This window comes from Nasonia vitripennis (genome assembly GCF_009193385.2).
Source record: "Nasonia vitripennis strain AsymCx chromosome 4 unlocalized genomic scaffold, Nvit_psr_1.1 chr4_random0006, whole genome shotgun sequence".
Taxonomy (NCBI): Eukaryota; Metazoa; Arthropoda; class Insecta; order Hymenoptera; family Pteromalidae; genus Nasonia; species Nasonia vitripennis.
In genome coordinates this window covers 186,968-209,946 of record NW_022279641.1, presented here as the reverse complement: position 1 = coordinate 209,946, position 22,979 = coordinate 186,968, and the positions used below count along the sequence as shown (strand labels likewise).

Genomic DNA, 22,979 nt, shown 5'->3' with positions numbered 1-22,979 from the left:
CATATGTAGGAAAAATTACTATATTAGGTAGTAACGGCAGGTCATACTCGCTCCATGGCGATTTTTACTATATTCATAGTAAAAATTGTTAGACTTATATTAAAATTTGTTACGTGTTTACTAGAAATGACTACATTATATAGTAAAAATTATATTAAGAATTTCTCCGTGTGCCAGAATTTGAGGTTATAAAGTTGATTTATGCAGTAATCAGAGACCAAAATCTATAATTTTTTGTTTATCTGGTATTATTAAGTGATAAAATATCATTCGCTGCTATTATTTATTAATTTTGGTCAATTTATTATTAATATTGACTCATGAGTAAATGTGATTAATATATCAGATTTGAAATTTAGTACATAACAGTACTGTTTGGGTAAGTGGTCAGCGCGCTCGACTCCCATTCCAGAGGTCCAGGTTCTCGATTCCCGTCGCTGCAGAAAAATTTCTTTCTTTCGTTTATTTCTTTCACTTAACAACATTGAATATCAATAATAATAATAATAATCATGTTCGAATAAGCGCGTAAAATTGGCCAGCAAAAAAAAAATTAAATTTTTAAAAATTTCATTTCAGTATAGAAATTACTATCTGAGATAGTAAAATTTAATACAAAGCAAGTATAACCGTCCGTTACTATATAATATAGTAATTTTTCCTGCATATGTAGTAAATTTTAATATCTAGTTTTCTCACTGTACGCGAATGAGAAATCAAATGATTCACAACTTCAAAATATCATCATCATAATCAGAAATGTAAGCCGCTGAACATCACGTAAAAATATGTATTTATTTTTCTTAATTATATTTCAATGACTTTAATATGAGCTAGTGGTGCGCTCCGGAGATTATTATATCTAGGTGTAAATAATATTCAAGCATGGTAAATACAAGTTAATTGTGAAATATGCATGGTATTCATTTTTGAATACCCTTAAAAAAATTATAAATCTCTCAAATGAAACTTCTTAAAAGTTAAAAGTTTCCCTGGTAGAAATTTGCCGATTTAAAATGTTGAAAAAGCTAAGAACATGGTAGTTTTCTTTGTCAGTTCTTGTTACAAGATGTAACGCTTTTTATCCTAGTTCTTTGACAATTCTTAAATCGAGCTGTTTTTGAAAAGTAACTGTCGTAGATGTTGGTCAAATGACAACGTTTACTTGGCTAATGCGCACGGCTTTCCTTGTGCAGGGCTCGGGTTCGAGTCCCAGGTCACTCGAAATTTTTCGGATCAGTTTTCGGATGCAAATCATTATTCTATATACTTTCATTTAAAAAAAAACTCGATTGCAATCCTGCTAGTAATAATTTTCCAATTCTAACCTCGAATCACCATTAACCACGTGCACCTGTGTAGTGTTACTTAACCAACTATCTTCGGCAGTAAACAGTTAAGAATATACTCAACCTAAAAACTGCCAAATAACTTGGATTCCGTTTCTACCAGGGTTGGTAAGCATAAATTGGTTTTAATTCATTTGTATTTTTCTAATGAAGTACTTTGGCAATTGAAATAATTCTTTAAATTAACGGAAAATCGCCGTGACCAAAGAAAGTAGTGAAATTAAAAATATTAATATTGATTATTTATATTTAAAAAAATATTGAATATTTTTATTTAACAAAATTAGAAATTTTTTAATTTTTGCTTAAAGGGAGGTGGGAGCTATAGCTTTGCAAATCCGCCACGGGGTATTTAGTATTTGAAATGTCAAAAAAAATCTAAAAGCCGTATTGACATTTTCTTTCGGTAGAATGATTCGCTCATCTCAACACTATGGCGCTCTGGTCTTGGTTTTTCATTGCAAGTTTTATTCAAAAAGTTATATGGAACAGAAAAACAGCGTTTTCAGCTCCCACATCCCCTTAACTTAAGTGTTAATTTACTGCAGTATTCCAAACTACTATGAACTTTTTACTCAACGATAATGGTATACAATACAATTGCATACAATACGATTATCGTTACTGATAATTTAATTAAATCTACTAACATTTCAGCTAAAGTCTCTAATTAATCAGTATTTAAAGCTTTCGTATTATAAGGAACTGAGGAAAAGACTAAGTCGGTCACTGATTCAGTCTTAGAGAATGCAAAAGATGATTCTCCACTCGTGGGACAGGTCACCTTTGCTTCGCATAGTTCATTAGCTATTTTGAGCTGAACTTTTAATTGGCACAATGAAAATTGGAATCCAAAATTTCTACCTGATCTCTACCCTGGTAGGAGGATGCCGATATGTACTGACGTTCTTTTACACAAGCCCTACGAGCTTCGCCGTATGTTTAAATCAATAAAATTATTCAGTCAACGTCTAAATACTGATAAATAAGTTCCAACATTTTTAGGGGCACTCCATCAATTATTATTATTATTATTATTATATATATATATATATATATATATATCAATCACTAAATTTTGTACTCTACGTATTTTTATTTTTTTTTTATTTAAAAACAATAGCATATCCATAGATTTTAGAATCACCCAAATACTACCATGACAATTAATTTTCGTCCACTAAGTAGTCGATCAGTATATTGCATATATTTTAATTTTATGCAATATACTGTTTATCAGTATATTGCATCATTCATGCATCAACTAATTTAACCGCAAAAAGTTCACATTGTTGTATTAAGCAAAGAGAAAAAATTGGGGATTCGCCCTTGTTTAGCACGTTTTTAGATTAATTTTGTTAGATATTATCATTAGAGTGATGCTTCCTAGAACTTATAACTGTCATTAAATAACTTTTTACACTGAGAGAAGTTTCTTTATATTGATCAAACAACTTTATTTGAAATTCAATACAAATGGTAATACACTTAGCTGTACAAACTATTTAGTAACTATTACCCAACCTGGAAGTTCTATGTTACCGACTGAATTTTTAGAGGTTAACTACATGTTTATGTGTCGAGATCAAGCATTCACGATTGTTAAACTATAATAATTTGTTAGTATTAAATAAGCAAAAGCAAGGGAACAGAATCTAATGCAATAATGCAGAAATCAAATATTCCAGCATCGCGTATAGTAGCTGTGATAACCACAAAGCTTGCTGATCGATTTTTCGACTGTTTAATGCTTACCTTACGCGTATGAAATACTAATACTGTTACACCTATGATGGTATATAATGTATATTGAAATAGTACATTGTACAACAAGGGGTGAAAATGGGCTTTTCCAAGCGAGGATGATTGAGCACGAGTGGTAGTCGAGGGCGCCGTCGGCGCCCGAGACGGACACGAGTGTTCAAACATCATCCGAGTCTGGAAAAGCACATCGCCCCTCGTTGTTCACCGTGCTTTTTATAACAAGTGTATAAGGAAGACCATTTGGGTCGCCTATGAAGTGGATCGAGAATGGAGTTTTTCGAGTCGTCCACTACGGTGGGCATGTATAGATTCATATATATGCATACATATATTTTATTTATTTAAATATATTTTAGTAAAGCTTTTAAAATTTAGTAAATCAAAATTTTAATAAACTGCAAATTTTGGAAAATTTTGATATTTTGGAAATTGTTTCAACAATTTTTAACGATTTAAAGTTTGAGTAAGGAGGTGAACAAAAAAAATGAATCGATCGGACCGAAAATGGTTGTTTTCGCCTCTAGATTTTCGGTCCGCTCGATTTCCGATTATTTTAGGCTCATTCTACCTATATAGGGGGCGAAAATGGATTAATTGATACATGTATTGTGATCAGGGACTCTCGCTCTACTTTTTGTGTGACGCTCGGAAAACCCCATTTTCGGCCTAGTTTATAGACGCCGAAAATGGTCTTTTTTATGCACGTGTTATAAAAAATACTTTAAAGTAAATATACAAAAAAGCTGCTAAAACAAACTAGACGATAAAATTTTTAAAATAATTTGGTTATTGCAAGTATGATTTCTTAACTGTTACCAAATATTTGGTTACAGTTAACAAATCACATTTGATGCGATCAAACTCTTTTCTCAGTGTACTTATCTTTTTAGACACGACAGCGACACGGAAGTGCCTTGTAGTTTCGTGCGCGAAAAATGTGTGAGATGCGATATCTCACGCAGTATTTTCGACCGATCGGGCTGAAATTTTGGGAGGAGTCTCATCTTGCACAAACAAAAAAATTAATTTTTTTTTATCCCGATCCTCTACGTTTTTTTGATATGCGGGCACAATTTGATCATCTCTGAGAGACTTTAGTCAATCGGGCTAAAAATTTGTATGCGAACTCTCCTCATAATATTAAGGTGCCAAATTTATTTTGGGTTTGATCCTGCATGTATAAGCAGAATGCGGTCACCTCCAAAAATCGCTAAAAGCGGTTTTTGGCTCTAACTCGAATTCTGAGCATTTTACAAAAAAAAGTTAATGGGGAAAAAGTTGTAGATCTTTGAAAATAAAACTTTTTCCCATTAATATCAAGCCAGGAAAATGCTTATAACTCGAGTTTACAGCTCAAAATCGATTTTTACAGCTAAAAAACCAATTATTTGCCATAAAACTTTGCGGATTTACGTTTTACATGGAAATGTCACATGTAAAAGTTGTAGACATTTTTAAAATGATACTTTTTACCGTGGCAAACATTTTTTAAAAACATTTTTTGCCAAACAACAACTCTAGAAGCTATTTTTTTAACCAAAAAAGATGCTGGTTGCATGACGAGCGCGAAGCGCGAGCGTCAGCTGTCGTGCCTTTTACGCAAAACGTTTCGCGATGCAAGGCGATGTGATATCGCGTATTTTGACCGAGCTCGCGACGTCGTGAGAGGGAACAACGTGACTTGACGGCGGGATCGTTGAATTATCGAACGAGCATAGAAAGCTCTCTCGTAAGCGAAATCCAAGGTGACGGAGTGCAAGAAAGGAGAAGACGTTTCGGTTTAGGTAAAGAGGAGCTTCGGATAACCTCCTGGCTCCTATGTATATTGTAACTTCAACTGCGAGATGTACAAAGATAATGAGGTTATAGAAAATACGGTGCTTTTAGAGAACGTGAGCGCTTGGCTGTCGGACTCGATCTGCTGTTCTGACGATCCGCGGAGAAACGGCTTCGTCCAATCCGCTGAGTGTTGCAGGGGCAGGTCCCAAGGATGAAAACGTCGTCTTGGCCAATGAGAACTCGCCTCGATTTCCCCGTCGAGGAGGGTAGGTGGGGATCTGATGTGGCGGTGGAGAGGGAGCGGCGTTGGGTCCGTGCGTCACCCTACCGGCGTTTTCCCCGCGTCTTCCGTTAATCTTCTAGAAAGGGACGTTTTCCGGGTTTTACCGGCAATTGTACGGGACATTTTGGGCCTGCCGCTGCGTGCTTCGTGCTCCTTTTCTCGGCTTAAGCTTAGTGTTTTATTTTATTGCCCTGTCTCGGGCGAACGCTGGCTATTTTCTCGAGTGACAAGGTTTAGAATATGCGTGTGTTTTACGTTCTATGCTTTATTTTGCTCGAACTTAATTTTTTATAATGTTAATATAAAATAGTATAGTGTAGTATATAGTAATGAAATGATACGTTTAAATATCGCGCTTATAATTCTAAACGAAATCGTGAGCAGGCCTTGCGCCTTACTTCACAGCGACAAGCCACCGCGGCCATGGGCCGAGCGTGGCGCACTAGTTATTTTTGAATACAAATTTAGACTATAAGTGACTATAAGTGACACTGAACAAACTGTACACATAAAAACTCTGCACAAACGTATTTTCCCACACGAAAAAATTCTACACCGATATTTTCTACTAGGATACTCTCTACACCTACTTTTTATTATTTTACTACACTGCGAAACCCTACACAAGCGTATAACTTATTGTTGTAAAAATGATCTGACAATAGGTTATGTGATTGTGTAATGTTTCGCAGCGTAGTAAAATAATAAAAAAATAGGTGTAGAGACTATCCGTGTAGAAAATATCGGCGTAGAATTTTTTCGTGTAGGAAAATAGGTTTCTGTAGGGTATTTATGTGTACAGTTTGTTCGTCGGTGTCATTTCTATGATGTGCGTAAAAGCGGTTAATAAATTTTACCCATGTCAAAAAGTAATTATGTCTCTATATGTAAAAAGTTAAGCGATTATATATTATATTCTTTTTTATTTATCGTTATCGTATTATTGTGCCGGCACAGCACGATGAGACAACACTTGGACTACGTACCAATCTCAATATGAAAATTCGCGAGAAATTCTGGTCACCCAGCTCTCTTTCGTACATGTGAATACTAAATATACGTGAAGTTAATTCATCATATGTTCTTGTCCCATGTTTAAGTGGATTATGTTACTTTTTATTTTACGATGAGCAGCATAATATCTGTTTAATGCTATAATAACTTAATAATATTTTTCTTTAAATATAAATATTCTGTCCATATTGTTGCCTATTCTAAATAAATACACTAAATACATATACTAGCTTCTTTATTATATTTTTTTAAAGAAAAAATATTGAAGCTTCTTATATAAATATAAAAAAGATTAAAATTTTCTCGAAATTACAAATACATCTCAGAAAACTAACGATTTTCGTAAAATTTAATAAAAGAGTCCACCTTACATTGAGTGGAATATTATGAAAACCCCTATCTACTAAATTTTTATTATAAGCATAAGTTTGCTTACACTCCCTCCCCTCCCCCACCACATACACACGCGTACGAATGTTAATGAGGATCAGGACGTTGCTTCTGTTCATATTGTTACTTTTGTATTTATTTTGTTTATGCCTGCAATAATATTTTATCACTATTGATTTGTTAATTTCTCAGTAAAGTGCAATTTTTGTTAAACAAGTATAAAATATGTATCTTATTCACGGCTTAACTATAATAGCAACTTTATTCCCTGAACAGCGGAACTAAAGTAGCTTTTTATTTCCTCCTATATTTTTCCCCCGTATTTGCGGGAATAAAGTTTTTGATAGTCTAACAATTTTTTTAATTTTTGGAAAAGTAAAAACAAAAATTTTTAATTTTAAAAACTGAGAACCTTAAAAATTTTTTAAAATTTAGTTTGTATCAACAATGGATGTGTAGGCCCCACTTTTCAAGACAACAAAGTAGCTACACAGTTAACTCGTGAATAAAGTTCTATATGCAATACGGGACTAAAGTCGATCATTCCCTGAGGTGATTACTGCCATCGCTTCGTTCGGGCAGTAAACCCACCCGTGGGATGAATCTACGACTTTAGTCCCATGTTGCATAATGTACAATCATTGATTTCGTTTAGATATGTAAAACGTAGTATATTAGTCATACATATTTAACGTGTAAATTTGTAGCATAGTATTTCAATTATGATAATTATGTTTTCTATCAATTGTTTAACTCTGCATATAAAACAGCCTGAGAGCGCAATGGCCAGGGTAGTGAAGAAGGAAGTAAAAAAGAAAGTTCGAAAGTTAAGAGGCTGTTCCGATTCGGATACGGACGACTACGAGTTCGATGACGATTTGGTAAGACGAGTTAATTGGGAAGCTCAATAGATTGAATAACTGTATCATATATTCCTTGTTGCGTCCCTGGTAGAAATTCGAATATTTAAAATGAGCTGGAAACTACGAAATGACTATGAGAAATAGCCTATATCTAGCTTGTGATGAAACGCTTTTTCTTCCATTTGTGGATCATTTTCTAGAATAGACCTAACCGCAAAACCATAATATTAACGTCACCCTTTGTAACTTTTTGTATTGTACAGTGCATGCAAAGTAGTTTACAAATTTCGATTGGTTTCTAAGTTATTCATAATTTACAGTAGATAAAAGTCATATAATAATCACGCATTATAAAGATAATCATTTTCTCATTTTTTCATTTTTTGACCGAGTACATTTTACATAGCTCTTTCCCAGCCATTAACTAGCTATTCTTTCTAGTTTGCCTTAATCAATGAAATCTATGTGAACAAGCTTGAAAATGGCATAAATAATATCTTAAGCTACGTTAATACTAAAAAAATGCTTAAGAAATGTTTATAAAAGTGTTTGATCGATGGGCGAAAACTGGGCCATTTTTCGCTATCTCTTAGATAAACAAGGTATTTACTAGCTTTTGAATGGAACAGATTTCTACCAGGGATACTCCTTTGTTTTGAGAACCGTATTAGTCAAAAATATGAATTTTCATGTTTAATTATTCAGACTAAAACTTTTTTAATTATTATTTTAAAATATAAAGCATTTGCATAACACGTGCACTGAAAAAGTGGAGCGAAAGTCGAGTATTTCAAGCCTGGGTGAAAGGCCTTTTTAGTGTTTTTGTGTGTATATGTACACATCGATGCTCCTAAAGAAGACTAGCACCACTCAGCTAACTGCGAACACTAGCTCATTTCACACGTCGAGAGCTCGCAATGAAAATGAAAACGATTTGTCTTCCATGCGGCGAAAAGTAACTCCAAAACACCGGGTTTCAGACGAAGAGAAGCACGCTCTGTCGTCTATGTGGCGAAGATTAGCGCGTGAACCGCCCCTGATAGCAGCGTTCCCGAGAAAGTACCTGGAAAATACCGAGATTTTTCAAATCTAGCAGGTTTCCAGAGTAGAATTTAGATGAAAACCCCGATAAATCAGACATGATTTCTGGAAGAAATCTCGGTAGAATTTTTTCTCTACTATTATTTGTTCATATAACCTTACTTTTCACACCAATGATCCTGCTCTTCATTGGCATTGTTTGAAAATATTCATAAATTGATGAATATATATATATATATATATATATATATATATATATATATATATATATATATACACCCTATAAATTCATCTACAATGTCTTTTAAAGGGGAAACATGATTTTTAAGGTGCACATTAATAGTAAAAACCTAACCCTACACATGCATGCTCTCATACATGACAGTATGTACAGCATTGTGTACTGACTTTTTATTATTCAAGTACTGTGTCAAAAGTGTCATCGATGCACTCAAAGTCACCAATGATGAGGTTTGCACAGGTATTTCAATCTCATCAATATGCGAGCAAGTTACTCTCAAGCACCAAATCTCTCATAATCATGGTATAGACAGACCCACCTGTATTTTTGCCGTCAAAGCCATAGGGTTCAGGGTGCAAAGCTGAACCAAGACTGTTAAGTAAAAACTGATATGGCAGTCTGTTTCTAAATAATTGAACAAGTCTCAACGCAAAAGAACAGACATCCACCTTTAATATCATGGATTTACCATGATTATGAGAGATTTGGTGGTTGAGAGTAACTGGCTCGCATACTGATGAGATTGAAATACCTGTGCAAACGTCATCATTGGTGACTTTGAGTGCATCGATGACACTTTTGACACAGTAATTCTACTTGATTAATACAAAGTCAGTCAGTACACAATGCTGTACATACTGTCATGTATGAGAGCATGCATGTGTAGGGTTAGGTTTTTACTATTAATGTGCACCTTCAAAATCATGTTTCCCCTTTAAAAGACATTGTAGATGAATTTATAGGGTATATATATTCATCAATTTATGAATATTTTCAAACAATATCAATGAAGAGCAGGATCATTGGTGTGAAAAGTAAGGTTATATGAAAAAATCATAGTGGAGAAAAAATTCTACCGAGATTTCTTCCAGAAATCATGTCTGAGTTATCGGAGTTTTCATCTAAATTCTACTCTGGAAACCTACTAAATTTGAAAAATCTCAGTAGTTTCCAGGTACTTTCTCGGGAACGCTGCTACCAGGGTCAATATTTAGATATATTTGTTATTTTCTTATCGAATATGACTTATGAACTTAATTTAACTATTATTATTATTAAATTCGTGAAAATGAATCAAGATTCGATTATAAAAAAATGTTTTTAAATATAAATCTTATCCGATTTTTATCATTCGAATTTCATATAAATCGGTATTTTTTGCATATTAAAATGTGTTCTACAATGTTTTGTGTATAATGCAGCATTTGCAATGTAAAAACAATGAAGACACTTTGAGTCTCGTAGTGACCCTTGTAAAATATGTGGCCCATGTGTTAACGATTACAGGCGAGCGTAAACCCAGTTTTGGTGTTAGTTTTCGTCGCATAGAAGACAAAGAGTTTTCGTTTTCGTCGCGAGCTCGCAACACTTGTTACTATTCGATGCAAAGGTATCTTAGCGAGCTAGTCTTCGCGGCAATCTCGGTTTTCGTGCGATTTTTCGTTACAAGCACTCGTTTTGGTCTTTTTTCGTCACAAAGTAAATTTCGGTGCTGATGTTCGCGGTTGTGTCGAAATGCGTGCTAGTCTTCTTTAGGAGCGTCGATATAAACACACCCAAATACACATATATACCGTCGCCCCCTACGAATAGTTTGAGAGTTCATTTTCATGCGACGAAGAGCTTTACATTTCAAATCTCGCCACGAAGAACTTCACATTTCAACAGTTGTCGCGAAGAATAGCTTACTTCACCTTTTTTCCACGAAGAATATGAGATTTCACGTTTTTACCACGAAGACTATAAGATTTCATTTTAATTGCCACGACGACTATTGCGTTTCGGAGGCAACATGTTAAAACAGTTATTAATGTTGAATTACTGTTACATGTTAACAGTAAATTAATCAAAAGAGTTTTAAAAATAAAGTTGAGGTATGTCTATAGAATTTTTCTCTTTAACAATAAAAAAAAATATATATTATTTGACTTTCACTACAAGTTCAGATATGGATCTGATGAAGAAGAACGAAATTTAATAAACACGCGAAGACCTTCAGGCAATGATTACAAGAAGGCTTATACCTTCTCAATTCCACGATTTTTATCACGGAATTATATAAAAATAAACAAATTGTTATTATAAATTATTTTTTATTATTCATTTTAACCCTTTTTTTTATTTTATTGTATGCACTTTGATGTTTATAGATTTTATCAGAATTTAAAATCTGTTGGTCTTCGTGTCAACATCTGAAATCTGTTAGTCTTCGTGGCAAAAACGTGAAATCCGTTAGTTTTCGTGGCGAAAATGTGAAATCTCATAGTCTTCGCGGCAACTATTGAAATTTAATGCTCTTTGTGGCAAAGACGTGAACTCTCATGGTTTTCGTGGCTAGAAATGAAATCTGGCAGCTTTCGCGGGGAATTTGGGATCTGATGTTTTTCGTAGGGGGCGACGATACATATATTTTAAGGCGAAAGTGTTTTTTCCCTAGGGGCAAAAGTGAGCACTTTCGCCTCCAAAATTTTCAAAATTCTGCTTTTTTGCACTCGACTCCCACTCGTGCTCAATCATCATCCTCAGTTGAAAACGCCAACTTTCGCCCCTAGTTATGTAATGTACTATTACGAAGGAAAGGCTTCCTAGTAGCTCTGGTAGAAATCGATATCAGTTTAAAGCTACAACATACCACGTATTACTAGAGATGGGCGAAAAATAGGTCCATTTTTCGACGAAACGCTTTTTCGAACATTTTTTACGCATTTATTGGAGTAAGAATAGAATCATACCGTATTACAAGGAATTTTCAAGCTTGTAAAAATAGATTTCATTGTCTAAAGCAAAGCACACGTGATAGCTAGTTGATAACTACGAAAGTACTACGAAAATAAGTCGGGTCAAAAAAATGAAAAAATAAGAAAATCACGAATATCTTCGTATGTCGTGCTTGTATAATTCTAATTCACTGTTAATTGTGTAAACCGTTTGGAAATCAATTAAAATCCGTAAGCCTCTTTGAAATTAGTGTACGACACAAGGACTAATATCAATACGAAAGATTTAAGGTTATGTTCATTCCAACAAATGCTCAAGAAATGGGAGAAAAAGCGTTTCATCACAAGTTATGACTAGGCTATTTCTCATAGCCATTTCATAGTTTACAGCCCATTTTAAATATTCAAATTTCTACCAGGGAGAAATTCGCCCGATAAAATTCTTTTTTAGAACAGTGATGACCGGATGTTTTGATGCCCTTAATAAAACTACTTGATTGGTTTAGAAACAAATATCCGGTCTTAATATAGTAACGATTTATTCCACACTCGACAGAAATGGCCTCTTTTTGTATCTGAAATGCGGGGCGAAAGTAGCATATTACAATAAATGAGAGATTTGCAGGAAAATTGTTTTTTCTTTTTATACTTCCTAAAAAACTTTTTCCAAAGTAAAAACCTTGGCAACAAAAGACTAATAAAAGTAGTGAAATCTATAAATATAAAAATGTCAAGTAAATTTTTTTTAAGATAAAATTAACGTTAAAATCGGTTTTCCCAAAAAATATCTAAATACGTATAGCAAAAATAAAAACATTTACTTGATATTTTTATATTTATAGATTTTACTACTTTTATTAGTCTTCTGTTGCCAAGGTTTCTACTTTTGGAAAAAGTTTTTTTAGGGAGATTTCGCATCTTTTACAAAGCACATTCTTTTTGAAATCTTGATCTATTTGATAAACAACAAGCTAATATTGCTTTAGACATTGATCCCATTACATTAATCGTATTAATCGTATAGTTATTATATGTACATAATATATAATAACACAATTGCGTGTCACCGAGTAGCAGACGAATGTGGGTAAAGTAGATTATAACTGTTGTAACCACTGGCTTACAATATATCTTACCAGAAGTCACATGACCGAAGGAGACAAAATATCGGGAGAAGAAACTCTGACAAAAAGAAATTTCCCGAGCAAATTTTCAACCTGTTGCAATATTAAGTTAATGACGTAACATTTTCGGATGAATTTTTTTAAAGATGAACGATTAGGTTAATATATTTCAAATAGATAGCAACAGATAGCGCATACGCGCAATACTAATGATTTAAGAATTTTGTCGGAGGTTAGAAAACCCAATTTTAAAGTATATAGGGTTGCCCTGTCCCGAACTGAACTTTGTCCTTTTTTTGCCAGTGCGTCGCGATCGCGCCCCTTGATTCGTTTTGACCCCGCTAAAGAAAATTGATCGCGCGTTGGATTTAGCTAGTAAAGAGAAAAATGAGAGAAAAACTAAAAATTTTGCTGGTTAATATATAAAAAACTATTCACATGTATATAGCTAGAAATTACCAGTAACCATCCATTTTTAATGGGATAGAAATATGTTTCATGAAGGTACACATAATGCGACATGTTTAGTGGTATAAGATAATTGTCAGTATTTAGGGATTAAGCAGCTTATGTCGTTAATTTGCATGTCGTATATAACAACGTTCGCGTGGCACGTACGATCGTACGATTGTGCGCGTTTCACCTCATGCGAAAAGCATGGGCTCGAGTTCCCAGCCAGTCTCCATGTTTCAGAATCAATGCAAGTTAACATTCAATACTACCCGCAATAACAAAAACTGCCATGGCTTAAATGCATTTAAGCTGGTTAATATCAAGCTTTTCACACTTAACCTTATCAAATAACCTCAAATTGCAATGATCCAAAAGTATTACTGGTGTTTACTTCTTGTCTAAATATAATGAGCAGTTCGTGCTAAAAAAACAAGTTAAGAATACTATATCCAAGAACTGTCAAAGAACTAGAATAAAAAGCGTTGCATCTTGTAACAAAAACTGACTTATAAAGTCTCCGAGTTCTTAGATTGGCAACCTTAAAACTGCCTAGTTACTTGGATTCGTTTCTACTAGGACACACACACGCACACACACAATACGTCTTTACATAGAAATTTACTGTATAGCTAAATCTAATTTAATACTAAGCGCGCTCAATTTTCTTACGGTTGGAAGTTCAAAATCGTAACTACATTCAGACCGGATATTCGTTTTTCAATCAATCAAATCGCTTTATTAACGGCTTCACAATATCCGGTCATCTCCTTTTCAAGAGAGGATGCTGCCAAAAATAAATGACACCGAACAAACTTTTAAATAGTATTTTACGTACCTAGGTCGGGAAAATAAAGAATGTCTCGAATTGCATTCTTTATTCCCGTCCGTGCATACGCTATTTTATGTGCCAAAGCGGTTGACAAGTGACATTTTTCCGACCGCGCAGCGGACGGGAAATGATACTTCCCGGTTATTGGCACGTAAAATGTATTTTTTATCATAATTTTCAACTATAGCGAATCTGCTGAATTGAACTGGCTTACATTACGTTTCATGCATACTGATTTCTTGCGATTGCAGGTAATAATAAGCAGGTTACGCGCAAAAATAACGGATATGCAATTATTATACGCGCGACGTAACTGCTTCCTGCGCGCCACGTTTTAAGTCAGCCCTGTTTTTATATCAATTTTTGCCTATTAACAGATGGCTATTATATTTGATGACCTATTCTTTATGCTGCGTTAGTTTGTTTTCTACTATCATTTAATCAATGACTGTCAATGCAGTGTTAATATTTATATTTGTCTCGTTTTTTTGTACATATTTTTCTATTATTACTGTACGCATCATAATTAATAGATTTCTATATTTTCTTTTATAAAGTTTAAAAATTAAAATTTGAGTTCCAAAAGAATTTAGCTACAAATACATGCACATGCATATAAATGTATTATTAGCCAAGGATACAATAAGAAGCTTAAGCCATTTCGAAGGATTTCTAAGTTTTTTGTGTTTCTCTTTCTATTTTCAAGATCATTAAGGCATTGTATTATAATCTCAAGTATGAATTATGAAACAAACGACAAGTGCAGTGCACAAGTAAGCTTTCGACTTTTTGACCTTCTTGCCAGGTTGTAGACAAAACAAATGAATTCTTACATAACATCATTTTATCTTTCTTAACGTACTCAATCATTCGCTCTTTCTAATTTGTAAAAAAATGTTACTTATTCTTATTATGTACATACATACGATAATTCTTGCCTAATAGAGTCGCCTTTTTTATTTTTATTTATTGCTCGTATTTCGTAGTCCTTAAGAACAACAGCAAAGTTTTATTATCATTATAATCGATTAATTTATCACAGTTACCATCCAAATTGCATAAATGTTGTTTTTAAAATGGTTCAACTAAAATTTTTGATAAATTAACCAAGTTTTTTGGTCAATGCAAGTTGCAGTTTATATTTTTAAATTGTACGAAAAAAATTCCTGATAAAAATTGATTCCATTTAAAAGCTAGTAATTACCTCGTTTCTCTAAGAGATAGCGAAAAATGGCCCAGTTTTCGCACATCGATGAAACGCATTTTCAAACATTTCTTAAGCATTTTTTAGTATAAACATTTTCAAGCTTTTAAACATAGATTTAATTGATTAAAGTAAACTAGAAAAAATAGCTAGTTAATGGCTGGGAAAAGACTATGTAAGATGTACTCGGTCAAAAAATGAAAACATGAGAAAATGAGTATCTTCATAATGCGTGATTATTATATGACTTTTATCTACAGTAAATTACAAATAATTTAAAAACTAATCGAAATTTGTAAATTTCTTTGAATTTACTGTAGAATACAAAAAGTTACATAAAGTAAAGTCAATATCATGGATTTGAGGTTATATCTATTCTATAAAATGCTCAAAAAATGTAAGAAAATGCGTTTCATTGCCAGTTGTTCCTAGCTCTTTTTCTCTATATCTTGTAGTCATTTCTGACTTTTCTGGACATTTTAAATATTTAGATTTCTACCAGGGAATTGTAAAATATTTAAAATACGCAACCTGTTTATGCAGGTACTTTATAAATAATAAAAATAATTGATATAACGATATTGCAAATATAAATACAATTATTAGGTATGCGTACAAGAATGTTTGAATACATTTAGTGTAACTGTAATGAAAACTGTATGACTGCTGTCTGACTGTAATGTATAGATACTCTGCTGTGTTGTTCTAGTCGTGTCTGTACGGGAACTGATGCGCTGCTGCGTTGAGAGGTTGCAGTAGTAAGGGGTGCAATAAACCCCACATAGTAGACGTCGGTATGGGCCTCTCTGTGAATACTCTGTATATCTGATCTGTGTATGGCTGTGTACATTTGGCTGTATGTGTGAATATCTGGAGTGTACATGTTATCGGTGTACTCTAATAAATAACATAACAATAGTATATTACGATACGTGTGACCTAAGTAGCCAATTATTGCCCATGCACTAATGGGCTGCTTAGTTCACAAGTATCGTATACAATTTTATAGCACAGCTGCTTAAATCCACCAAGTCACTCCTATCCGTGATCTAAGCTACACTGTGCTATAATTAATATTACGTATTACACTGAGTAGTAATGAATTTATTTAGGTCACAGGTCCAAAGTAATCTACAATAAACACTAAAACACTCGAGATATTTATTTTATTGGTAGGATTAAAAAATAATATATAAATAATCTTTAAAAATATCCTCAAAAAGCACCCAATTTCGAAAAAAAACGCCTTCTTATCACTTTGATATTCATAGGTTAGTTTCAAGATGTCAACCATATGCATATGACATTTTTTAAGGAGGGAAATTCAAACATCTACATGCGCATTTCAAATACAATTGAATTTGAATATTGATTAATTAAAAATTCTTGTTAAATAATAATTTTTTTTTTTAAAGAAATTTTTTTTTATAATTTGTTAAGAAAATAAGTTTTTGTATTTGATTGTATAATGTCATGAGTAAGAATTTTTTTAAAATTTTTTTAGGTGGTTTTCGCTCTTTGTTACCTTCTCCCGTATTCCCATTAGTGTAATAAACATTGTAAATTGATAGTGAGTTTATGTCACACGTGCTACAAAATAGTATACGACATGCGTGACCCAAGTGGAAAATAATTGCACGGCGCGACGGTATCGCCCTCGATAAGCTCGGGCACTGATTACGCACCGTGCAATTAAGTGCCACTTATAGGTCAGTTGTATCGTAATAATCTATCAATTGCAATTTATTGTGTAATATACTAGACCTATAATTATAAAAAATTAATGAAATTTGTAATGACGGCATTTAAATTGTAAATTAATGCATTGATATTATATGTTTTAATGCTTGCCTGCGGTGATACTAAAAACTGGAAGAGCGGACTTTCATTCTTTTCTAGGGTAAGCTTAAAAGTGTGAAAAATTCACAGTAGTTCATTGCAAATTTAAATTTAACCTTAAACCTGATCTTCGCTTTCCCCTTTATTTTATCTTTAAGAGTGCTCCACACCTCGATCGACGCGCCAATCCGAACTACCAGACCGGAAGTGATTTTGGTCAAATTTGCTTGACAAAATACGGCTTTATAATACGATCGAGATAAACCAAAAAGTTTGGAAACAAAAGTTTAAGCCGTTGTTCACGTGGGGAAACTCTCCTTATAGTGTTCATCAATTTACAAGTTTGTTAAAAAATAGAAAGAAAATGAGTCCTCAATTGTCGTCTGCTCAGCATAAAATCAGCTGTTTGTAAGTTACTCAGAGAAAACGATTTATTAGGACTAATTATGTAAAAATTCATGCTAAAACGAAGTTTCCCCACGTGTAGTATGAAATAATGAATCAATTAAAATTCAACTCAATTCCAATTTGTATGATTATTCTAAAAACTACAATCTGTCAAGCAAAATCAGAAAGAATTTTTTCGGCTTTTAATTTTAGTATACGCCAGTAGGGCGCGCTTATTTTCACTCAGTGTTAGGGGACCCTTGTCTTATAGTTATCCGGCTCAATGTAACTCATTTTTCAATATTCTGCACATTTTGTCCGCAAAGCGCTGCACTCGATTCTGACTTCCGAAATAATCGTGGAGCACTCTTAAACGCACTATACATATGATCAATACTTTGTTTCCATACGTTTTTGAAAAATATCCTTATTTATGCCATAGGAATGAATAGAAAATTGTGTATTTCGAGCATCTTATTAAAAAGCGTGAAATTAAAATACTTACTAACTATTATTTGTTCTCGATCGACTAATTTTCTCTCTATAAAAAAAGAAAAAATTGTTGACTCATAAGCTCAAACATTATCATGTTTGGCAAAAAATAACATAAATAAATTTAAATAATGTCTCAAAATCACGTTATTCAAACTTTATTCCGTTAGATATACTATATAAACTTTGAACTTTAAAATGGTACACTGAAAGAAAAGAATCCTTGACACATAGAAGAATTCTTAACTGTTATGAAAATTGGTTTAAATAAGGCGAAATCCACGCATCCTAACAGTTAGGTCTTCAGATTTTTGAATTTTTGTAACTTTCTTTCTATCGATGTAAAATCACTAGCACTTTGTAATCTATAGATAATTACACCACGGAGGGCAACAAAGTCGTGTTTAATCGTAATTTTTTTTTTATTTGTTATAAGTAAATCAGTTACTTTTTTCGTCTGCTAATTTGTTCGGTGAAATCAAAATTTGAATTAAAACCGCCTTAATAATAAGCATGTATAATGTGCTTCATAATAGCATACTTTGATATCTTTAACGTAATTTAATGTTCACTTTGTTGATATTTTTCCCTTAAACTTGTCATTTTTTGGTGCATGTAGGATAAGCATCAGATTATGCAGTTTGAATTGCACCATAGAGGATGTGTAAAATTTTTTACAGTTTTCCAAATCCACTAGTTTTTTTTATATCAATTTGTGCTTAGTCTCAGGCATAAAAAGAAAAAATGTACACATCAGTTAACGCAAGTCAATGTAATATTATAATATTGGGAATATGTAGGATTTACAATAAATGTTTTACTATGAGATTTTATAGGAAGTGATTAGTTGGCTAAGTGGTTGAGTCACAAGTCTATCAACCGAAAGGTCCCGGATTCAACCCTAGGTCTCGGCTATTTTTTTACGATTATTTTGAGTTGGGTTTTCAGCTGGAAAATTTACCTATATGTTGTCACAATCCATTAGGATATCATGTGGATTATCGAGCTGCATATCCATCCGATTATTTTCAACAGGGTGTGCACGAAGTGCGATGTATCGCCCTTTGTATTGAAAAATTACGTTTATAGCACTGCGTGACTTAAGTCCGCGTTTAAGTCACGCCCATCCGTGACCTAAACAGTCCTTTATTGCACCGTGCTTTATCTAACCGCAGGGTGCAGTACAGGACTGTTTTTTGTCACGGATAGTTGTGACATAGCGGACTTAGGGCAGGCAGATGCTATAAAATAGTATACGACACTTGTGACTCAAATCGACCCATTATTACACGGCGTTTAATAATGGGCCGTTTAAGTCACATGTATCGTAATATACTATTTATACATCTGCAACAGATGATTCTTTTATTGTGCTATATTGTTACAAATTGATACTCATACAAGAATCAACTATTCAAAATACTAGTTTAAAATGTACTATTATTCCATCTACAGCTGTAAATGCTTTTTCTAAATCATAAATATTAGTAGCATAAACAAGCATAATTTTCATAATATTCTATTGTCTTTCTCATACTATTGGCATTACACGGATAAAAACAGTTGTGTTTACTGTAGCTACTCGAATAAACCTACAGAGGGTACTCGTTTAGTCGATGCTACTTCATATTTCAGTAAAATCTACTTAACTGCGCTCGATGGCCAAAAGGGGCGGCGCATTTAACCTAAAAGAAGTATACTAACATGGTCGAACGTGAGACACGGGAGACTGATATATATATATATATATATATATATATGGGACGTTCCACGTCAAACGTAACAAAGCTCTGCCTAAAATTCCTTTTGATCTAAAAATTTTTAAAAATATGGAAAATTTAGCATTTTTTATGTACTTTCAATTAGTGAGGGGCGTTTTTTAAAATTGTTCCCAGACGGCGCTACGCGTTCCCTAACCTTAAAACATTACTACTTTACGAAATGATCAAGCTGTCAGAAATCAGAGAGGCTCAGAAAAATTCTAAGCAACGACTATTTTCATGTATTTTGAACTGCTAAACAAGAATCCGACGGTATTTTTTACCGATACCTCAAGCGTTCGTCCCTAATCTCAAAAAACACTCCCAAAAATTGCTTTTTCACGCAGTTGAGAGGTTTATCCTGTGATCGACGGGAGGAAAATTATTGACAGAGAGTATTTTTATGTATTTTGTGCTGCTGAACCTGCCGTCTTTTTTACCGATACCTCAAGCGAGAGAGAAATAATAGAAACCAAAAGAAATAAGCTTCGTGTTCAAATTCAGTGGCTCAAAATTTATAAAAATAGCCTTCGTCAATAATTTTCCTCTAGGCGTAAATTTCTTAACCGCGTAAAACAGACATTTTGGGTGGTTTTTTGAGGTTAGGGACGAGCGCTTGAGTCTTTCTGTACCCATTGCATAATATACTATTATTTTTACATAAATACTACGATAAAAAATCAAGACTTGTGGAGATTTGAACCCGGAACCTCAAGATTATGAAGCAAGCGTTTTACCCCTGAGCCATCGTGATCTTTGATGTTGCTCACTTTAGTAAAATCAAATAATCATTATAACTTACACGTCCTCGTATGCTTTATTTATTATTAATCAATTACAATTAGTTTATCTTATTAAGCATACTAATTGTAATTTAGTAATAATAAATAACGCATACAAGGGTGTTTAAATTATAATGACAATTTCATTCTACTAAAGTGATCGACATCAAAGATCACGATGGCTCGGTGGTAAGACACTTGCTGGATTGCCAAGACTGGATTCTTTTCAATGTAATATTCATGTAAAAAAAGTTCTCTAAGCAACTTACAAATTACTAGTATAAAGGAAGACATCTAATAAATATCAGTGAGCGATAGCGTGCGTAGTACGATTATTTATTTTTATGAGAATTCGCGATATATCATATGACTTGCATATGACTCTCATATGGGAATTCGGTCGAAAGTATCATATGATTATCATATGAGGACTCATATGAGTACTTAAATGATTGTCATATCAGTACTTATATGAGCTCTCATATGATAATGTTCAGCCGGAATAACCTGTCTGAGTTGCCTTCGTGGCAAAGTCGAGCATAGTCTTCTTCTTATTGTTATATGGCATTATCTTGTTACAAATTTTATTAAGTGCTGGAGTTAACTACCGAACTGTTCATTCAGTTTCATTCAGAAACTGCAACTATTTTTCTTTTCCGTGTAGTTATAATTGCGTTTTCACAGGGATGCATTTGTAGGCAGAACATTTTTAGCATGCACATATAATAAATAATATATCAACTATTGCATGTACTATTTTTCGAGTAGGCAATGATAATCCTTTAATTTATGGTTTTTTAAATTATTTTTACAAATTGGTAATCTTCATTTGTTCATATTTCTAAAAACAGTTTTGATAATTTTTGAAGGTAAATTCAAGCTGGCAAATGTATCTCAAATCCATAATATAAATTAAAAGTGGGAACAACTCACTATACCTAAAATTTGAAAATTTATTTTGCAGGGCATAACACTTTTTTGTTTTTCATTTCGTGAATGATTATAGCATATTCCTTTATTCGCGGTAAAGACTAGTACGTTTCACTATTTGCCGCGAAGATTAGCACATTTCAGAGTAACAATTTTTAATGTTCTCAAAATTTTGCATATTTTTTCCCTTTATCCTTTAGTCTTTGATGGGAGCGACGATTTAATGGGTGAAAAACCACGCATGTACACTCATTAATATTCTTAAATGGGAATTAAACATGGAAAAAAATTAACGAAAACCTACTCCCTGGTAGAGCGTTAACGGGTTTTGTGACGTTTTAAGAAAGAAAAAAGTGGTCTTGTTGGTGCACCTACTCGTAAATTTGCACGTATACATTAATGCATAACGCAAATCATAAAAGACGGTGACAAAACTTGAAAGAGAGATTGAAGTTTTAACGATATCAGATATTATTATGCGTCCGATGTTTATGATTTTTTATTTACTTTAGTATATACATATGTTATTCTAAATACAATGCTTTTTAATTAAAAATACTTAATGACCTTTTTGTAAATCGAAGTTTGTATTTAGGCTTGCAATCCAAAATTGCACTTATTTTTATATAGAACTTGATGTTAAACTTTATCCTTATAGACCCCTTATAGATAAGAAATTGGTAATACTAGGAATGAAGGCGCGCTTCGCGTGCTCTTGATTCTATCTCTGTCTAATAACACTGGTAGAAAATCTACCATAAGTGTTGGGCGGCACACTAACGTCTGCTAATATTTTATAAGCATGTAACATGTTACTAAATTCCTCAAAACTATTTTTTAATAAATATATTAATAATGCTCAATGTCGTCATCATTGGTTTGAATAGTGAATTTGAAGAAAAGTTGAGTATAAGAGTCAGTGGGTTTGTCTATCATTACAATGCCATTTATTTGCATTATAAAAAAGCTATACAACTGAAATTTTACACAGATACTGACTAACTGTTTTCTTTCATATTTTCACATCGAGGCCCATATGAATTTTTTAATTTAGCGTATCAAATTTTGCTTGTAGACAGTTACACAGAAACTACCATCTCTAGCACATTGTATTTCTGGTTTCCAGTGTATTTTTACATGAAGAAAGTGATAAGTATTTTAGCTTTTTTGTCAAGGCATTAATTAGAATTTTGACTTTTAACAGTTGTAAGAGATTTTGAGACCGATACCTGTTTCTCCATTTTTGCATTTTTGATTTCGATTTTGACACTGATGTGAATGCAAACTCATGCTATACGACTAAATAATTATCATGGGTGTTGTAGTCGAACACAAAAGTATTTCAGTTAACGTTGATTCAACTTTAGATACCTTCCCACAATCACAAAAGAAAACTATATGTAAAATATGAGCTTTCTAGACCTGTTAGTTTTCGAATGAGAAAAAATGCAAAAATGGAAAAACAGGTATCGGTCTCAAAATCTCTTACAACTGTTAAAAGTCAAAATTCTAATTAATGCCTTGACAAAAAAGCTAAAATACTTATCACACACATATATATATATATATATATATATATATAAATAATATACTTTCTCTTTTTAGGTTATGAGCCAGGAAGTTAAAAAAGAAAACCCTTTGCAGTTCAAGTTCCGTGCTAAATTTTATCCGGAAGACGTGGCAGAAGAATTGATTCAAGAAATAACTCTTCGACTCTTCTATCTGCAGGTACGAAAAA

The 22,979-nt window shown here is 33.1% G+C and overlaps 1 protein-coding gene across 8 annotated transcripts in view; it reads left to right on the top strand.

Annotated features, from left to right (window-relative positions):
* Positions 1-22,979, top strand: part of LOC100113606 (moesin/ezrin/radixin homolog 1) — a 46,105-nt gene that overhangs the window by 9,376 nt on the left and 13,750 nt on the right. For 3 of the 8 annotated variants that reach the window (XM_032601965.1, XM_032601966.1, XM_032601964.1), the window contains 2 exons: positions 7,350-7,460; positions 22,847-22,969. The exons of 2 other annotated variants lie outside the window; for them this stretch is intronic. In XM_032601965.1, coding sequence (XP_032457856.1) covers positions 7,350-7,460; positions 22,847-22,969 — 234 coding nt within the window. The remainder of the gene's footprint in view (positions 1-7,349; positions 7,461-22,846; positions 22,970-22,979) is intronic. 3 more of the 8 variants (XM_031928355.2, XM_031928356.2, XM_031928354.2) reach the window with 1 other exon arrangement.